The 20,319-nt window shown below is 40.8% G+C and overlaps 1 protein-coding gene across 1 annotated transcript in view; it reads left to right on the forward strand.

The window, feature by feature from the left end:
- Positions 1-14,231, forward strand: part of LOC147711877 (inactive heparanase-2-like) — a 511,601-nt gene extending 497,370 nt beyond the window's left edge. Inside the window, exons 4-5 of the mRNA XM_086919553.1 lie at positions 13,929-14,006; positions 14,206-14,231. Coding sequence (XP_086775679.1) covers positions 13,929-14,006; positions 14,206-14,231 — 104 coding nt within the window. The remainder of the gene's footprint in view (positions 1-13,928; positions 14,007-14,205) is intronic.
- Positions 14,232-20,319: the final 6,088 nt, after the last annotated feature.

Consider the following 20,319-nt stretch of genomic DNA (forward strand, 5'->3'; position numbering starts at 1 on the left):
TCCTGCAACCCCGTAGGTGGAGGAGGGGCAAGTAACCACCTGACTGGGCGTGGCCACTATATCAGCTTAAACATCAGCAGACCCCAGGACATTGTTTTAACTTTGAAACGGGCACTGAGGAAGCTATTTATGCGAAACGCGTCTGCCTTGCGTTTCAAGGTTGCTGTACACAGAGCGCTGGAACTAATAAAAGTCAGCAGCAGTTTATCCCGGAGATGTCTCGTTCTTTTGTCCTTACCTGGAGAAAGACTAGCTGTTGTGTTTTGCCAGCTTGCAGGTGCTGGCTTTAGTGAGATGCCCTCTCGTTCTGGCAGTATCGTGGGACACCTGCAACCCTTGGTTGAAGTATTGTCTACACCGCGATACCCCCTGACGCTCTACATTTCCAAACGGAGGTTACCGGCACAAGGGGAGAGAGGAGGCAAAGCTTTTGCCTGAAAAGTGAGACTGGAACTGACTTACACCCCTCAAAGGAATTGCGAAGGAGTGGGGCCCACCATCCAACCTGGTTTGGGGCATCACCTGTTGCCTGAGAGACCCTATCACTGTATGGGCACTCATGGAGGACTCCAACTCCCTAGATGCAGCAGCAGGGGGGAGTGCGAGATGTCCTGCAACCCCGTATGTGGAGGAGGGGCAAGTAACCACCGGATGGGCGTGGCCACAATATCAGCTTAAACATCAGCAGGCACCCAGGACATTGTTTTAACTTTGAAACGGGCACTGAGGAAGCTATTTAAGCGAAACGCGTCTGCTTTGCGTTTCAAGGTTGCAGTACACAGAGCGCTGGACCTAATAAAAGTCAGCAGCAGTTTATCCCGGAGATGTCTCGTTCTTTTGTCCTTACCTGGAGAAAGACTAGCTGTCGTGTTTTGCGAGCTTGCAGGTGCTGGCTTTAGCGAGATGCCCTCTCGTTCTGGCAGTATCGTGGGACACCTGCAACCCTTGGTTGAAGTATTGTCTACACCGCGATACCCCCCGACGCTCTACATTTCCAAATGGAGGTTACCGGCACAAGGGGAGAGAGGAGGCAAAGCTTTTGCCTGAAAAGGGAGACTGGAACTGACTTACACCCCTCAAAGGAACTGCGAAGGAGTGGGGCCCACCATCCAACCTAGTTTGGGGCATCACCTGTTGCCTGAGAGACCCTATCACTGTATGGGCACTCATGGAGGACTCCAACTCCTAAGATGCAGCAGCCGGGGGGTGGAGTGTGAGATGTCCTGCAACACCATAGGTGGAGGAGGGGCAAGTAACCACCTGACTGGGCGTGGCCACAATATCAGCTTAAACATCAGCAGACCCCCAGGACATTGTTTTAACTTTGAAACGGGCACTGAGGAAGCTATTTATGCGAAACGTGTCTGCCTTGCGTTTCAAGGTTGCTGTACACAGAGCGCTGGAACTAATAAAAGTCAGCAGCAGTTTATCCCGGTGATGTCTCGTTCTTTTGTCCTTACCTGGAGAAAGACTAGCTATCGTGTTTTGCCAGCTTGCAGGTGCTGGCTTTAGCGAGACGCCCTCTCATTCTGGCAGTATCGTGGGATACCTGCAACCCTTGGTTGAAGTATTGTCTACACCGCGATACCCCCCGACGCTCTACATTTCCAAATGGAGGTTACCGGCACAAGGGGAGAGAGGAGGCAAAGCTTTTGCCTGAAAAGGGAGACTGGAACTGACTTACACCCCTCAAAGGAATTGCGAAGGAGTGGGGCCCACCATCCAACCTGGTTTGGGGCATCACCTGTTGCCTGAGAGACCCTATCACTGTATGGGCACTCATGGAGGACTCCAACTCCCAAGATGCAGCAGCAGGGGGGAGTGCGAGATGTCCTGCAACCCCGTATGTGGAGGAGGGGCAAGTAACCACCTGACTTGGCGTGGCCACAATATCAGCTTAAACACCAGCAGACCCCCAGGACATTGTTTGAACTTTGAAACGGGCACTGAGGAAGCTATTTATGCAAAACGCGTCTGCCTTGCGTTTCAAGGTTGCTGTACACAGAGCGCTGGAACTAATAAAAGTCAGCAGCAGTTTATCCTGGATATGTCTCGTTCTTTTGTCCTTACCTGGAGAAAGACTAGCTGTCATGTTTTGCCAGCTTGCAGGTGCTGGCTTTAGCGAGAAGCCCTCTCGTTCTGGCAGTATCGTGGGACACCTGCAACCCTTGGTTGAAATATATATATATATATATATATATATATATATATATATATATATATATATATATATATATATATATATATATATATATATATATATATATATAACAATTCCAAAGACGACTGCGGACCCAAGATTTAAGGTGCATTTTTGTTTATTTGTGCTTCAAAACCCCGCACCTAGCCATGATGCGTTTCGGGCCTCCCTGGCCCTTGATCACATGACGCGCTACGTTGTTCATTCACCATATTTAAAGTGCAAGTGCATATTACCAATGACAGCGTCATAATGGACATAGAGGTAATACTATGATATAGCAGTGTGAATACAAGGTTATAAGTAAAATCATCAGTAAAATACTTTTATAACCTGAAAACACTTGATAATCAAATATAAACGATATATATAAAATCATTTATAAAATCAGTAATTTAAGACCATAAAATCCATATAGCTAAAATAGCATATCACTATTTGGTTATAAATATTCAAATACAAAAAACAATAATTGTAAAATACATTTAAATTTCTTTAGGAAAACAAGCAAAGGGTTTTTTTTACCAATTATTTGTTGACTTGTCTTCAAAACATTTGATTATCTAGCAGTACTGTAATGTTTAAAACCTCAATAAAGAATGACGCAAATGTACCAAACTTTGATGTTAAAGATGTTATATGGAGTCCGTGGTAATCTGCAAAATTGTGCATAATCAGAAAAGTGCAAGAAAACCTATATATATTCCAGCTCCGATTCCAACCTTAATGCGCGGTTTACAGCACTTCATGACGGGTGCGGTACAACGTGGTGGCGGGACCACGTAAATAATGCTGCTCACACTCCTTTCACAAAAAAGAAGTTACCGCACTCACGGGTCCATCAAACATCTGTTTTATTCACAAATGTAAATGCTCTGGTTGGGACGTTTTTCGGCTAACGCCGTCCTTGGCCACAGTTTGTTTATCGGCGATGCGCACCATTTTAACATTTTATCATACATGATAAACTTCCTTGACCTGAAAGTATTTTATAGCTGATGGGACTATCTGTACTTCCCTTTATCACAAACCAATAGCGGGAAACTCTATTTTGGATGCCAGTAGCATTCATCCAACCCCTCTAATCAGAAGTTTCCCCTATGGGGAATTTCTGAGATTAAAAAGGAATCGTAGCAGACAAATAGATTTTGAACATTCTGCCCAACAAGCCTGTCAGAGATTTTGAAAAAGAGGGTACTCAGATGAGTTGATTAATTCTGCCCTAGAAAAAGTGGAGAAACTCCCAAGCAAGTCACTCCTTACAAAACGAAAAGATAGATCACAGGTATCAGACAACTGAGAACCTCGTTTGATTATGACTTTCAATGAAAAGACTCAGGATGTGGCTAGAATGATCAAACACAACTGGCATATTTTAAAAACAGATCAGATAATAGGTGACGATTTATCTACTTTTCCTAAGATTACCTACAGTAGAAGCAGGTCATTGAAAGACAGTATTGTGCAAAGCCTCTTAGAAATTAATAAAAAGAATGCTTGATTAAGTGATGTAATGGGTTTCTACCCATGCACAAAATGCAAAGCTTGCAAAATCTGCAAAAAATACTGTCCTTTGCAGTACCACGCTTGAATACAGAAAGAAAAATCAACAAATTTATGACATGCAATATTCCATATTGTGTATACTGCCTCTCCAGTCCCTGTAACCTGTTGTATATAGGGAGCACAATTCACCCGACTAAGAAGCGTATTTTAGAACATGCATGCGCCATAGAGAAGAAAGACCCCACACACCCAATTGCACGACATTTTGCTGAATCTCATGCCAGCAATAGAAATCTCTTGAGATTCTTTTGCATTGATCATGCTTTCCCCAGTGACAGAGGAGGAAATAGGGAACTCTGTTTATGGAGGTTAGAATCAAGATACATAATCGATTTGCGAAGGAGAACCCCAGGAGGGTTAAATATAAAAGAAGAACTGTCTATACATGTAGGTTAATCCTATTTGCCTCTCCATGCACTGTCATTATTGTACAGAATTCTGGTTTTCATTTCTAATATACTTTTTTTTGTTTGAAGTGCTAAAAAGCTCATCCAGAGCTTTATGAGTTGAGGGTTCAGTATCTGTTTATAATGTTGATGAGAATAAGAGAGGATGAATTGTTTGCTCATCTAGAGCTTAATCACGATTGTCACCGTACATTTTATGTTTGCGTAATTTGATGCAAAATTAGTTCAAACGTTTGTTTATATACAGTGACACAATCGTAGCAATTGATGTGAAATTGTATGCTGACTGAACCTCATTGTAGTAATCTAAAAATGGCGCCCGCAATGTATTGCTGCAAGCAGGCTCTGGGAAGCCGCTTTCTGTGTTGATGGAAACATGCAGACTGCACATGTATGATAAAATGTAAAAAATGGAGCACCTCGCCGATAAACAAACTGTGGCTGAGGAAGGCGTTAGCCGAAACGCGTCCCAAACAGAGCATTTACATTTGTGAATAAAACAGATGTTTGATGGGCCCATGAGTGCAGTAACTTCTTTTTTGTGAAAGGAGTGTGAGCAGCAGTATTTACGTGGTCCCGCCGCCACGTTGTACCGCACCCGTCATGAAGTGCTGTAAACCGCGCATTAAGGTTGGAATCGGAGCTGGAATATATATGTATATATATATATATATATATATATATATATATATATATATATATATATATATATATATATATATATATATATATATATATATATATATATATATATATATATATATATATAAAGCATCTGTTGGTCACCAGTAGGTAGGCATAGTTAGGACCAAAGTTTCTATTGTTTTGCCAATAACTTTGGCGCCGCTTGATGTATCTTCAATAATTTTTTTTAAAACTTCCCTTTTTTGGTTTAGCTTTTCTGTTGATAGTTTCAGGGTGGACCACCAAGCAAGGGCTGAGAAAAAAGGGTGGTCTCAAAATGCGCTTTCCCCATGTAATGTCTGTGGGGACTTTACATTTTTTAACACAACCCCTGCCCGAACCGCTGATTGAAATGTAAACGCAAGTGAGAAGTTGGACCTGTGCTTTTTGTGATTTGGTGTAAATCTGGTCAGTAGGTTCAGAGATATTTAAGTTGAAAAAAATATAGATATCTGGAACGCGAGTCCTTGCAGTGGTCTCGTGGATCCAATCGAAAGTAAGCTTGAAGCTGAGTCCCACAAAAAAGTCAAAAATAAAGTAAAGGGGGAAGGGTAGAAATTACCTGAGCTTCTAGATATGGTGGGGGTCCCTCAGGGACCCAGTCGGGGGTTAAATGTAGCTTTTTATTTAATTTTGCTGCAGATTCACAGGTGGACCCATGGATCTGCAGCAACATTTTACAAAAAGATTTACAGGCTCCAGCTGGTCTTTTTTATGAAGCCCCCAGGTGGGCCAAATCCCAGTGGGAGTGTTTATTAATTAGTAGGTGTGCTCTGCTGGTGGAGTTTGCAGAGTTTAGGCCCTCCAACGCTCTGCTTGAAAAGTGGAGTTTGGTCAACACCGCCTTCTGCCAGCAAAGTTTTACTGGCGCATGCTGCTAACTTGACCCTATGTGCCTCAGGTCCCATAATGCCTCTGCTACACAGAGGAGCCAAAGACTTCGCTTAAAGATTAAGGAACTGGACTGCTGACCTCTATCAGACTGTCTCTGTTGGCCTGCTGGAGGTGAGAGAGATTTTTTTTAATAGGAACTTTTGGAGCACAGGGCGGAAGTGAGGGCATCATAGGGCACCGGAAACGGGGAATAAAGTAGTGCGTGTCGCGTCCTGTGCAAAGCGGGAGCAAAATGGGCCTTCCCCTGAGCCCTCAGGTGCCAACTTCCAAAGAGCACGATTGCTGTGTGACAGAAGTTGCATTTGCAGCATGGTGTAAAGAGGGAAGTGGCCTCAGAACACCTCTCAGCAAACCCAGCTCTGTGGCGCTTACTGAAGGTACCTGGCGGGCTTGTTGGCTCCCAGGGACCCTCAGGATTGAAGTGAAATTAATCCCCAATTTACAATGCACTGGGGGCGTGTTTGCACACTTGTTATATCAGGCCCCACCCCTTCCCTGCAACACAGTGCAAACACACCCCCTGCATTGTAATTTGGGGGATTAAGTCCCCTTGAATCCTAAGGGTCCCTGGGGGCCAAATAGCCCAACAGGTACCTCCAATAAGCGCCACAGAGCTGAGTTACAGAGTGGTGTAAAAGGGGCATGGCATCGGACCACCTCTCTGTTACGCAGCTTTGTGGTGCAAACTGGAGGTACCTGGTGGGGTAGTTGGCCCCCAGGGCCCCTCAGGATTCAAGGGGACTTGATAGGGACATTATAGTTAGAAATTAGCATTTCAATAAACCTTAGAAATTCACTAATAAAACATAGGTTTTATGGACGTTATAGTTAAAACTTAGCATTTAAAAAACCTTTGAAATTCACTGAAAAAACCATAGGTTTCAGGGTTGTTATAGTTAGAAATTAGCATTAAAAACCTTTGACATCCACTGAAAAAACCATAGGTTTCAGGCATGTTACAGTTAGAAGATAGCATTAGAAAAACCTTAGAAATTCACAGAAAAAACCAGAGGTTTCAGGGACGTTATAATTAATTGGATATTTCACTTGTGCAAAACTAGAGAAATTCGGCCGTTATAGTTAGTAGAGCTAACTATAACTTGCGCCCCCGCAATGCACTGCTGATGACGTCACATATTACATCACTAATGACATGGTCAGTGACATCACCGATGACATCACTGATAACATCTAAAATTACATCACTGCATTGCTAACAATCCTACTGACATCTCAAATTAAATAATTAATAACATCACTGTTCATGTGTTTAAACGTTCTCTAAGTGATTTTAAGCAACTTTAATATGTATGCTTTTGCTTACGTGATTTTAAGAAGCTTTGAGCAAGTGAGGATGAGCAGTTCCAAATAGTTTAAATGTCCTGCAGATGTTTTCTGTATTTTTTACATGCACTTTCTCAAATCTCAAACCATTTGCAAAGATTTTTTGTGTTATTCAGTCAGATTTGATTTTTTTTATTTAGTTCCTTGGACTAGTACAAGACAGCTTAGACAGCTTAGACAATATTTAATGTATCTTTGATTACGCTATCTATCTTGAACAATCTGAGGTTTGTAACTACTATACATTTATTTTCGTAGGAGGCTACTGTAATTTCATGAATACATTAAATATTCATACAATTCTCATAAGCTTTAATTCATTCTAATTTATTTAGTGATACAGATTATTGCTTTTTAATCTTTTTCTAAGATTGCATGATATCTAATTTACAACCACAGTAACATTGTATTGCATTAACCCAACACATGTTTCGCTGCAAAATGGGCTGCTTCTTTAGGGCTGAAATAAAGAACATCACTTACTTTCTCTCAGATTTATCCTCATCTTATTTTTATTACAACCAATTATATTTGCTTATAACATTGTTTGTTTGTTTCATTGTTTGTTTCGCCTCATTTGTAGTTACAACAGAATGAGATCACTAAACATGCAAGGCTTAAATAATTTCAACATGCACTGTAAACCCAACACTGAATTATTGTCAATCCCTGTGCAATCATGTAAAAATTTAATTGAATAGAATTTGAAAATACAGAAATTGACAGAACTATGGGAAATCTTCCTCATAAACTAAGGGAAACAGAGGATCATGTGAATTGTCTAATTCAATTTTTGCAGTTTTAGCTGCAGGCAGTTTGCGGAGAAAAGAGGTATGAAAGTGATTGATGAACCCAGAAAACTGTACATTTCTGATAAGAAGACATAATTCTGGATTCCACAATGGGTAATTGGTGTGTATCTCCTGTGGTTTTTCCAAAGAAACAAGCTATTAAAATGAAAAACTAATGAATGCAAGTAGGAAAAATTGTGGGTAACAATGTTTCATCTCTACTTTTTTTGCACTAAAGGACAAGCTATACATTGAATATGCTGTTACATCTATGAGACTGTTCCAGTCAGAGTGATTGATAGTGTTTAATGGTTGCCCAAAAACACACAGTACCCAGAACGATGATCTGATCTGCCGTTTAAAATGATTTATAGTTATCTACCGACCACATATTATTTCATAAGGTAAACTCTTATAAATGAAAAACATGTATGAAGGAACATTATGTATTTTTAAATGTGCTCAAGGTTGTGAGTTTAGGAATAATGATTATTCGTACAACTCTAAATTTGGAGTTACCCATAACATCATGTGATTCAGAGGGCATTTTGCAAAATTTCAGTTTTTATTTGCTCACTAATTTACACTGGAAAGCCAAAAATGGAGAAAATTCTATAGATGACATCACATGTTCTACTAGTCAATATTTGGACATTTCTTCTAGTAAAAAGAGTGCCCCAGTTGTGTGGGTGGGTGTATCATCTGCAATAGGAAAAGCCACAAAATGCAACATTGAGATCTTTCTGGGTATGTGGGTAGCTGCTGTATTTGAGTCCCAAACTTGCTGATTCGCAGGGAAACTTAGCAACCTCAGACATTTTTGAAAACTAGACAATTGAGGGAATCCAAGGTTTGTGGCTTGTATGAGGGGCACCTTCTTTACATACCCAGGGTGCACAGCAAATGTACAATTTGGGCTAAAATCTTTGGGTTTTCCTCACATTTCTAAGAGGGAAAGTTCTGGTATGTGTAGGGATCAAAAAACATCTTACCACTCAGCATTCAAACGCTTCTCCGGATAAAAACTGTACCCCACTTTTGTGGTATAGCATATCACCCATGACAGGCAAGGCCAAAAATGCAACGTGTATACATCAAGATTGTTCTATTCAATTTAAATTTTTTGGGAGATTTGGGTAGCTCTGGTATTTGGGCCCAAGGTCTGTGAGCAGCCAGGAAAGCTACCAACTTCAGACATTTCTGAAAGCTAGACACCTGATTGTATTATAGGGTGGCGTGACTTGCAAGGATCCCACTACTATTTGTTAACCAGAATGCCATGCAAACATAAAACTTTGGTTTATATCACAAATACTTCTCATTTTGTGAGATGCAACTCTGACAAAGGTCCTACCTCTCAACATTTTCCACACTTTTCCTGATTAGATTTGTACCTCACTTGTGTGTGTATGGGCTTATCACCACCGACACAAAAGCATTGTGAAGACATCAATATTTTTAAATTTCAATCTTTATGGAGATGTGTTTAGCTGTCACATTTGGGCCATGGGTCAACCGGCACACAGGGAAACCTACCAACCCAGACAGTTGTGAAAACCTGACACCTGGGGCAGTCAAGGGTGGTATTACTGTTCGTGGATCCCCTGAAAAAATCCTACCACTCAGTCTTTCTACATATCTGATAAAAACAGTACCCACCTTGTGTGGGTGAGCCTATCTCCGCTGATAGGAACCAGTCATAACTTGCACTTTGTCAGCCAGGGGTATTTCCAACTGTAGAGCCGGTAGAGACTTTGCTATTAGGAAGGCCACTCCTCCCATGCCCTAACAGGCAAAGATGGATGGACAGGGCTTCTGATTTTTTGGCAGATATGGATTTAGCACAAACGTCTAAATCAGGTCCTTAATCTTCTCACACTTTATACCTATCTCCTCAGGCTGCAACAGTTTCCTTCAGGGCAAACTCTATGAAAAAAAATTCTGTATTTCCTTTAAACCTTTAAACTGTATTTTGTGTTCTGCATCGTAGGATCTTCATTGATAGGCATAAATGCTTGGATAATACCCTGCTATTTGCGCAGACTCTGGAACACTATTAAAAAGTTCATTCTAATGGAAGATTCATCAAATAATTTCTTGATCCATGAATCTTTGAAGTATATCTGTTGAATTGAAGACTGTAAGCAGGTGTAGTTTTTCATTAATGTTCAGTTAAAAAAACTCTCATTACAAATATAGCGCTACATTGTAGCATCTTTCAAAATAAAATATGCTACAATGGCAATATGTGGTGAAGAAATTAAATGTAAAAATCCAGCCTGTAGGCTTACATTTTAAAGAGACTGACAAAAGGAGCCTATCACTTTAAAAACATGGGATGCACCCTTTACAGCATGCCTTGTTCTGGCAGCTGCCTCTCTCACTCAGTTATTTTTCCTGGTCTGTGGGAGAATCTTTAGTATAGACTTTTTTTACATTTTTTTTACCTTCACTCGAAGTTTATACACCTCTTCTGTTGAGTGAACCATTTTCCCAGCAATTTCGGATAAAATATTCAGTCACAATGCCATTGCTTTTTTCAAAATCTCCTTCTTGTGGGAGGAAGCTGTGATAGACGCACATAGAGTGAGTATATTTGTCTACATCCCTTTCACGCTGTCACAAATTGTGATATTTGTAAACAAAAATACCCAAAAGGACCCTAGAGGACAGAGAAGGCCTTCACCTAAGAGGTGTGCTTGAAGACATGAGGAAGGGAGAAAAAAATAAAAAGGCAAAGAGACTAGAAAGATATGTCTCTCAACCTATTTCCTCTAAAAAAATATCATCACAGAGGAAGATCACAAGAAAAAAAGACTAAATCATTCCCGAAGGCACAGATCAACGATGTCAAGATTTACGACAACGCAGTCAAAGCCATCTGCGATGACCTGTTCATCATCAAATGAGGAATTCACATTGTCACATCACCGACATTGAAACTACGACTCCATTCATTGTAGATAGCAAAAAAAACATGATGAGTCCACAGCACAGAAATAAGTAGGCTCCACTTGCTTACGCTCCAAGCACAGTTGCATAGAAATGAGTTACAAAGCACCCTATCCACAGAAATTTATAGTGATTAAGAACTCCACTTGAATCACTATAGAAGTCACATATAGCAGCGACAAAAGGCTAACTGGTCCTCAAGTCGAACAAAGGCTGCTCCGACTACGAGCAAGTGTACGCGGCGGGCCAAACATTAATTAAACGGCCCCACCAGTAGAACCAATCTGCTCTAACTTCGAGCCAATCTCTACAAAGTGCACCATACCAGTCGAGTCACTTAGGAGCATTCATAGATAGAAAATCAGAAAAAGTGTATCCTTTACAGGAGAGAATATTACCTACCTGCCATAAATGTCTCTCCCTTAAGAGTGCCTCCTCACTAGTGCCCATGGCAACATGCATCTACCTAGTCTTGAATGTGAGACTACTTATGTGGCCTCTCCAACAGTGTTTAGAAGACCAATGGCCACCGAAGAAACAATTGGGAAAACCATATTCTTCTAATGATTCAAGCAAAACAATAAATAACTTAGTGGTGCAGCAGAATGAATCTCATGGAGGGGGTATCCTTTCACTTGAAAATCCCAAACACTGTGAGAGTAACATATGCCTCTGGAACAGGCTGGGGAGCACATCTACGCACTCTTAAGACTCAAGTCAGTTGCTCTCCAAGTGAACAAACTCATCAACTCAACCTGTAAGAATAGAAATCAGTCCATCTTGCCCTTATAGCTTTCCTGCCATCTTTAAGATCAAACAACATAATGATTCAAGCAAACAATACCACCACCATGCATTATGTAGACAAACAGGTACCAGATCAAGACACCTGTCCCTCCAAGCACAAAGGATATGGTGCTGGGCTATAACAAGACTAATTGACCTATCAGTGATTCATATTCCTGGAAAATGAACCAAGTAACAAGTTTTCTCAGACACCACAAAGAATATCACAAATGGGTCTTAAACGATGAAGAACTATCATCTATTTTTCACAAATGGGGATTTCCAACGTTAGATTTATTCACCACAAAACAAAACAAAAAATGTCAAGATTTTGCATCCAGGGCTTCAGAACACAATTCATTGGGAAATGCTATTTTGATAGACTGGTAGACATCATTCGTCTAAGCTTTTCCTCCAATCCTACTAATTCCAAAGCTTATTTTAAATTGTACAGAATCCAACATCAAGATGATATTAATAGCTCTTGATTGGCTACGACAATGGTAGAACCAGGATCTTATGGACCTTTCATTAATGAAACACTGAAGATTGCCGTACGTACCAGATTTCTTGTTCGGATTTCAAGATCATATCTACTACCCAAACTTTCAATCATTGAATTTGCCTGTATCGGTTATGAAGTCAGGCAATATTGGCACTTAACTCTTCCACAAGAATGCATGCACATTTTAAAAGAAGCAAAATGCCCTTCAACAAAATCCTGTTAAGTGTTGAAATGGAAAATATTCTGTATATGGTGTTAATCTAATGTCCATGACCTGATTTTGTGTCAACAGGAAGTTCTTATTCTATATTTTCTTCATTTAGCAAAATCAAAACTCTAATTTTCTTTGCAAAAGGTTAATCTAGCTGCTATAACGGCACATGTGAAATCACCTCATCAAAATTATTTTTTTTAACATTTCCTGTTGTCATAGACTATCTGGAGGGAGTCAAAAAAGTATTCCTCCCTTGAGAAGTCCATCTCCTTTATGGAAGCTAAATCTAGTTCTTTAGAGATGTGTGAATCCTGCTTTTGAACCAATTCCAAAGAGTTCATTACAACATCTTTCATGGAAAACTACATTCTTAATTGCTGTCACATCAGCAAGAAGAGTTAGTGAACTCCAAGTTTCATTTTCAAGAGAACCTTTTGGGGTTTTTCATTCCACATAGGGTTGTTCTTAGAACTCACCCTGCTTTTCTATCAAAAGTAGAATAATCAATCCATTACACTTCCAACTTTTGGCCTAATCCATCATTCCCTGCTGAAAGTTCATTACACTCTCTAGACAGGAGGCGTGTATTGCATTTCTATCCAGATAAGACAAAAGAGATGACAAAAACTTAAAAGCTCTTTGTCAATTATAACCACATCAGACAATGTGTAGCCACTTCAAACAGTTTACCGCTAGCTTGTATTACGGTATGTTATCAACTTTCAAGCAGATCTTTCCCAGGGAAATCAAACACTCTTTCTACAAGAGGGAAATCAGCTACCACAGCATGGATTAGCAATGTTGCAGATAGTTGTAAAGCTGCAAATTGGAACATAACTCACACTTTCACTAGACATTCTTGTCTAGAAACTGATACCCTAACTCAAGCTGCAGTTTGGCAATAGTCTTTCAGGAATCTCTTTAATGAACCTATTCTGGATTTGCTTTTTGTTTTATCTTCATGAATATTTGCCTTTTTTTCAGCTGTCTATACTTGTTCTTTGTGTCTTCCAGAAGCTGTGTTTTCTATATACTAAGTTTGCTACTCTATTCAAGCATTTATGACTATCAATGAATATCCTACAATGCAGAGGAAAAGGTTACATACCTGTATTCCTGCATTGTAGGAATCTTCATAGAAGTCACAAACAACCTAAAGTTCTCCATGGTTGCTGGTATATACTGACATATAGCGATACGAAAGGTTAGATACATCCTCTCTTCACTTTCACCCTGAACAAACAACTGAGTGAGAGAGGCAACAGCCAGTATAAGGCATTCTGGGTAGAGGTACCTCCCAGGTTCTTAAAGGGATAAGCTCCTTTTTCAGTCTCTGTTAGAGGGAGGCCTTCAGGCAGCATTTTACATTCATGTCCTTCACCTTATGGTGCCATTGTACTATGTTTTCTAATGAAAAATGCTACAGTGCAGTTTTATATCTGTAATGGGAGTTTTTAACTGAACATTCATAAAAAATGACACCTGTTTACAGTCTTCCATTCAACAGATATACTTCAAAGATTCATGGATATAGACATACTTTGATGCTGTTTCCATGAGAATGAACTTTTTAATGGTGTTCCAGGGTCCACGCAGATGGCGGGAATTAATCAAGCGTTTATGACTTCAATGAAGATTCCTATGATGCAGAACCAAGGTACAGGTATGTAACCATTTCTTTTCCTGCCAATATTGTGAAATCCCTATGGGCTAATGCTTAAAGATCCGTAAAGGTCAACCTTTTACTTTGTACTTGAGGCAATTGATTTTATTCTCATTATTTCACCTTTATATTTGTACATTTTCTCATGTTTTGAGGATAAGCTTATTATTTGAGTCAGTTTTTGTAAATTATAAAACAGATGAAGGTGAAGGCAGACACCCGTAAGTATCCTCTTGGAGATGACTGTGGTATGGTTGGCAATGTGGTAAGTAAATAGATTTGTTAAGGAACATTGTGATGATAGGTATATATAAGAAGAAGCAGTGGTTGGGGTGCAAGGTGTACATTTAAAGCAGGGTGAAAATTAAAAATTTTAGAGAAGGGTGAAAATGAGCACTTGGTGAAGGCATAATAAATAGCTACTCTTGCTCTTCTTGGAACTAGTGCATTAAATCAGTGGCTCACCACCTACATTTCTCTCCTTTGATTCTCTACTTTGAAAGAGAGTGTACAAGCACTTCTCAAAAGGAAAGCAGCACACTTGGCAATTACAGGCACATCTCAGGTGCTCTGGGATAGTGATTACTAGCACTTGGATGTTTCCATTTCAATAATCTTTGTTGCAGAGCAGGGTAAGGTCTGGGGTCAAGAGTACTTGTATTGCTTCTGAGATTAATGTTTCATAGGACATTTGTGGGATAAGTGATCAAAGATTGCAATTAGGTGGTCAAGCTCTTCAAAATAAATGCAGGCATTCGCCACAGGAACTGGCTGAGGACCATGTTGAGGTTGGAGGGGTACTAGAGGAAAAGGGCCAGGTGCTCTAATGATGAGGGAATGATGTCAGAGTTTAATAGTTAGTAATAGAGAAGCACGATTTCACAACAAGGGTCCCTTGTTTTTTTTGAGTTATGCAATGTGGATATAGTTGACCCTGAGGTTTGGGGGACTGCCGGATTGTCAGGATGATGGGCCTAAACTAAACGGTTTAAGAAGAGAGCAGATTCTTTGAGACAAGTACTTCATTTTCGGGAGGTCGACTGGTGTTACTGGAGCAGTAAGTGGTGGGTGGAGTAGGGGAGGTAGAAGTTCTGAGGAGCTGCAATAATATGGGAATATGGGAATATTAACGAATCTGAATGCATGCTGATGTTACTAATGACATGATAGTGTGAAGAGACATATGGGAGATTTAGATGGAAGAATGGGGTTCTAGAATAATAATGTTTTAGTGCTATAGTAAGGAGTGGAAATAACCACTGAGGTTACTTGGGACAGAAGACTACATTACAATGCATTAACCATCCACAGCCCTGCTTCCTCTCCTCTTACTCATTGACTTTAAGATTGTCTTTGGCCATGCACACCACTCCATTGTCTTTTGGCTAGGGTTGCACTATAGAAATACAATATACATACATACGTATCATATGCATGCAGGTTTTTGGCAGAAAAGGCAGCTTATGTAAAGTGTTGAAAGTGGGAATGTTGGGAGCCACTGTGGCAACCTGGCTAAATGGGTAAAAGTCAAGAGATTTTGAGCAGAGCCATAAACACCAATGGCAACAAATGGAAAGTTCTCCATCATTCGATTTTCATTGATAGTCATAAAGAATGAAGTAGTCCCATCCGGGTGTGGGATCCCAGAACAATTTTTTAATTTATGTTCATGTTCTACTTATAAAAAGGTGGGTATTTTAAATTCAAATAAATACTGTGGCCTATCTCATGCTACTTGGCTTCCTTTAAAAATGTAGCCAATTAATAAAAAAAAAATACTATTAAGTAAACAACACATTCTAGAAATTAACATGCTGCTGTTTATATGAAAAGATGAGAACAAATGAGGGAAATAGAGGGCCCTGAGTACAAGTATAAGTGTTATTTATCTCACCTGGTAAATAACAATACCACTGGGTTTATTAGTTATCAGGTGTGATAAAAATGACCTATTATGAGTTTCTGGGGAATAAGATCCATATTTTGGTGTTTAATGTGCCAAACTCTGCATGAAACAGTAAATACTGAATGCCATTCCCCAATAACATTTGACTGGTTTGACCTGCCTAAATTTACTGAATGTTGGGTTATTTAATACATCTGATAGTTATAGGATGCGCTAAATAAAACCAAACTCATAATTCAGATCCATTCCTAAAACATGGGTCATAATTTAACAAGCATCTCGTAATCAGGGTCAGAGTGTTCAAGTACTTAAAATTATCTTGCAAGATCTCATGTTGGAGATGGAAATGTTGATACACAGAGGAATTCTTTGGTACATATAGGAACTCAGGCTAACGAAATGCCACTGTAAGCAACTTGATACCAAACAATGGGGTTTGCCCTAATCATCCTACCACATCTTTGACCTTAAATGTCAGAAAAAAGTTGGGGTGATGTGGAGGAATCAATAAAGGACTTTGAGGAGATAAAACTTGAATCAGTCCTTTCTCCTCAGTAAAAAGTCCCAGAAATTAATACAACTGTATTTTTTACATACCACCTTCAAACCCAACTGAAACATTTTTTCAATATTCTTTTATGATTTCTTTACTTCATTATCTTTTTAAACAACATATACAATACAAAATCACAAAACTACAACATAAATGAATACCCATTCCTATAACAATTGGATGCTACATAATTTTAAGCAATTAAACTATGAGGTAGCCCAATACACACAAGAGGGGGACAATCGACCCTCTACTCCATTCAAACAGTGTGTTACCAATTTCTTTATTGGTAGTCAAGTTACGTCGGACTCCTCGCTTCTCTGGGGTCAACGTGTTATGTCCCCAGTGTTCGGGCCTCATCAGGACATGGGAAGAAAACACCTACAAAATAAAATATAGTAGTGTAAACTTACACCAAAACAAAGCTGTTGCCTTATCCAAAATGTACAAAAATGTGCTCACTATGCAAAATGTGTAAGCAGCAGATTTGCAGACATGCTCGGAACCACCATGCACTAAGTAGAAACCCACCAAAGTGTACAACATGACTAAAAAGCTGTGCAAGAAAGGGACATCTGAATCAGGAATACCCCACACTGAAAAACAAACTGAAAAACAGCAAAGACCTTCACTGCTCATGCATGGAAAACTATATGGCAAAACCAAAGGGGATGATGGACGGAGTGTTGAACATTGCAAGCACTCACCCCCAGTAAACTGGAAGGATGCTTGTTTCCGGTCCAGGGAAGACATGGCTTGGCAGTTCGGGCTGGAATGTTCCCATGAGGCACAGGGTTAGACTGATTTGCATATGGCCATGTCTGAACTGGGGTGGCGGAGTGAACTAAAGAATGATGATGGATTAAACCCAGATCAGTTGACTGGGGGTGAGTGCTTGCAATGTTCAACACTCTGTCCATCATCCCCTTTGGTTTTGCTTTGTTAGCCCTAAGTTGGCAGGGTATGCCCAGACGTGGATCCCTTGCTCACTTTGCCACTGGATTCCAGCTAGCCTGGCTGATGATGGCAGATTAGCCAGAAACCGGTCCCAATATGCTTGTTTCCGGTCCAGGGAAGAAATGGCTTGGCAGTTCGGGCTGGACTGTTCCCATGAGGCACTAGGTAAGACTGATTTGCATATGGCCATGTCTGAACTGGGGTGGCAGAGTTAGCTAAAGAATGGTGATGGATTAAACACAGATCAGTTGACTGGGGGTGAGTGCTTGCAATGTTCAACACTCCATCCATCATTCTCTTTGGTTTTGCTTTGTTCGCCCTAAGTTGGCAGGGTTTGAATGGACGTGGATCCCTTGCTCACTTTGCCACTGGATTCAAGCTAACCTGGCTGATGACGGCTTATTAGCCAGAAACCAGTCCTAGGATGCTAGTTTCCGGTCCAGGAAAGACATGGCTTGGCAGTTTGGGCTGGTCTGTTCCCATGAGGCACAGGATCAGACAGATTTGCATATGGCCATGTCTGAACTGGGGTGGCGGAATGAGCTAAAGAATGATGATGGATTAAACCCAGATCAGTTGACTGGGGGTGAGTGCTTGCAATGTTTAACACTCCGTCCATCATCCCCTATGGTGTTGCTTTGTTCGCCCTAAGTTGGCACTGTATGCCCAGACGTGGGTCCCTTGCTCACTTTGCCACTGGATTCAAGCTAGCCTGGCTGATGTTGGCTGATTAGCCAGAAACCTGCCCCAGGATGCTTGTTTCTAGTCCAGGGAAGACATGGCTTGGCAGTTCAGGCTGGACTGTTCCCATGAGGCACAGGGTCAGACTGATTTGCATATGGCCATATCTGAACTGGGGTTGCGGAGTGAGCTAAAGAATGATGATGGATTAAACCCAGATCAGTTGACTGGGGGTTAGTGCTTGCAATGCAACACTCCGTCCATCATCCCCTTTGGTTTTGCTTCGGAAAACTATATGAGCGTGAATCCATAGGCGGAAAAAGCGAAAATGAGAGGAAGATCTCTGATCCATGTGGAAAACCAGGGAGGGGATAAAAAGTAATATACACCTCCAGGTGGAGAAAATTATTTTTCATGTGGAGCCTGGGGATAGCAAACTGGTTGTCTAAAGAAGAGAGCAACATATACACCGCTAGACTGTACACTGTAAGAAATTGGAGCACAAATGGAGAGCAAGACAAAGATAAAGTCATCTTCAAATAAGTCCTAAGACTCTACCAATAAAAGATAATGAACACAAAGCACACAGCTTTTGAAGATTGTATAGACGCTGGCACTTATAAGAGCAAGGAAATCTTCGCCATCTTCAAAGATTTCACTGCACCTCCTGCCGTCTCTAGCAACATCTCAGAAGACCTTTGCAAAAAACCCTCAGAATTCTTATGAAAGAAAATCATGTCCATAATACAGCAACCTTGACCCTTAACCAAACCCTGTCACCATTGCAGCTAAAACTTCCCATCACAGCCGTTGAACAAACCCTGACCTCGTGGCCCACCATCACCACCATCAGGGTATGGGATTCCAGAACACTTTTGTAATTTATATAAATGTTCTACTTATATAAAAAAGTGGGCATGCATGGGCCGGAATTTAACTAGCAACTCATAATCAGGGCCAAAGTGCACAAGTGCTTCTAATTATCAAGCAGGATCCATTTTTGGAGAAGGAAATTTTGGTACAAAGAAGAACTCAGGCTGACAAAATGCCACTGTAGGCAACTAGAGCGCAAATGGAGAACAAATCAAGACACCACAGATAAAGACATCTTCAGATCAGCCCTAATTCACTACCACCAGCAGATAAGAAACACCAAGCATACCACTCCTGCAGATCACATCCATGCAAGTACTAACAGCAGCAAGGAAATCTTCGCCGTCATCAAAGATTTCACTGCACCTACTGACGTCTTTAGCTACATCACCCCCTTTGCACCAACCTTTCGGATTTCTTCTGTAACAAAATCCACTCCATTATACAGCAACTTTGACCCTTAACCGAACCTTGTCACCATTGTAACACCATCACAACCAATGAATGAACCCTGACCTTGTGGCCCATTGTCACCAATGCGAAAGTTCTGCTACCATTAAGAACATCCTCTCGAGGGCCCCAACTCACACTTACCCCACCACTCCTTCACCAAAAGACTCCTTCCTATCAGAGAATCCCTAATAGCCATCTTCAAGACTTCCATTGACTCAGCCACAATCCTGGACACCTGGAAACCTACCACCATCATGCCCCTGCTCAAGAAACCCTCTTCTGACCTCACTATGCCTTCCAATTACAGACACATCCTTGACTGCACAATGCTTGACAGAGGAGACATGGCAGCCCTTACTCTCCTGGACCTCTCTGCAGCATTTGACACATTCTCATAACCCATCCTCATAAGGTAGCTGTGTGAGATTGCCACCATGGACCCGCTGTCTGCTGGATCTACTCCTTCTTAACGGATAGAATACAAGCTGTCAGGCTGATTCCTTACTCATAGAAAGCCTACCAACTCATCTGTAAAGTGCCTCAAGGTTCATCACTTAGCCCAGCTTTCTTCAACACATACATGATCCCCCTGGCCAATGCCAACCACACATACAAAATCAACATCCTCTCCTGAACTGACAACATGAAACTCATATTTTCCCTCTCGGACAACACCCCCAATACAAGAAACAAGTTTACCTTCTTTATGACCAAATTCTATAACTGGATGAAAGCAAATTGTCTCAAGCTCATCACTGACAATACAGTAGTGATCTTCAGCAAACACACCTCACCATGGGACTCCAAAGAGCTGCTGGCCAAACTCAGTCCCACACCCACACACAACACACATGCCAGCAACCTCAGAATACTTATCGTCTGCAAACTGG

Source organism: Lissotriton vulgaris, chromosome 5, assembly GCF_964263255.1.
Source record: "Lissotriton vulgaris chromosome 5, aLisVul1.2, whole genome shotgun sequence".
Lineage (NCBI taxonomy): Eukaryota > Metazoa > Chordata > Amphibia > Caudata > Salamandridae > Lissotriton > Lissotriton vulgaris.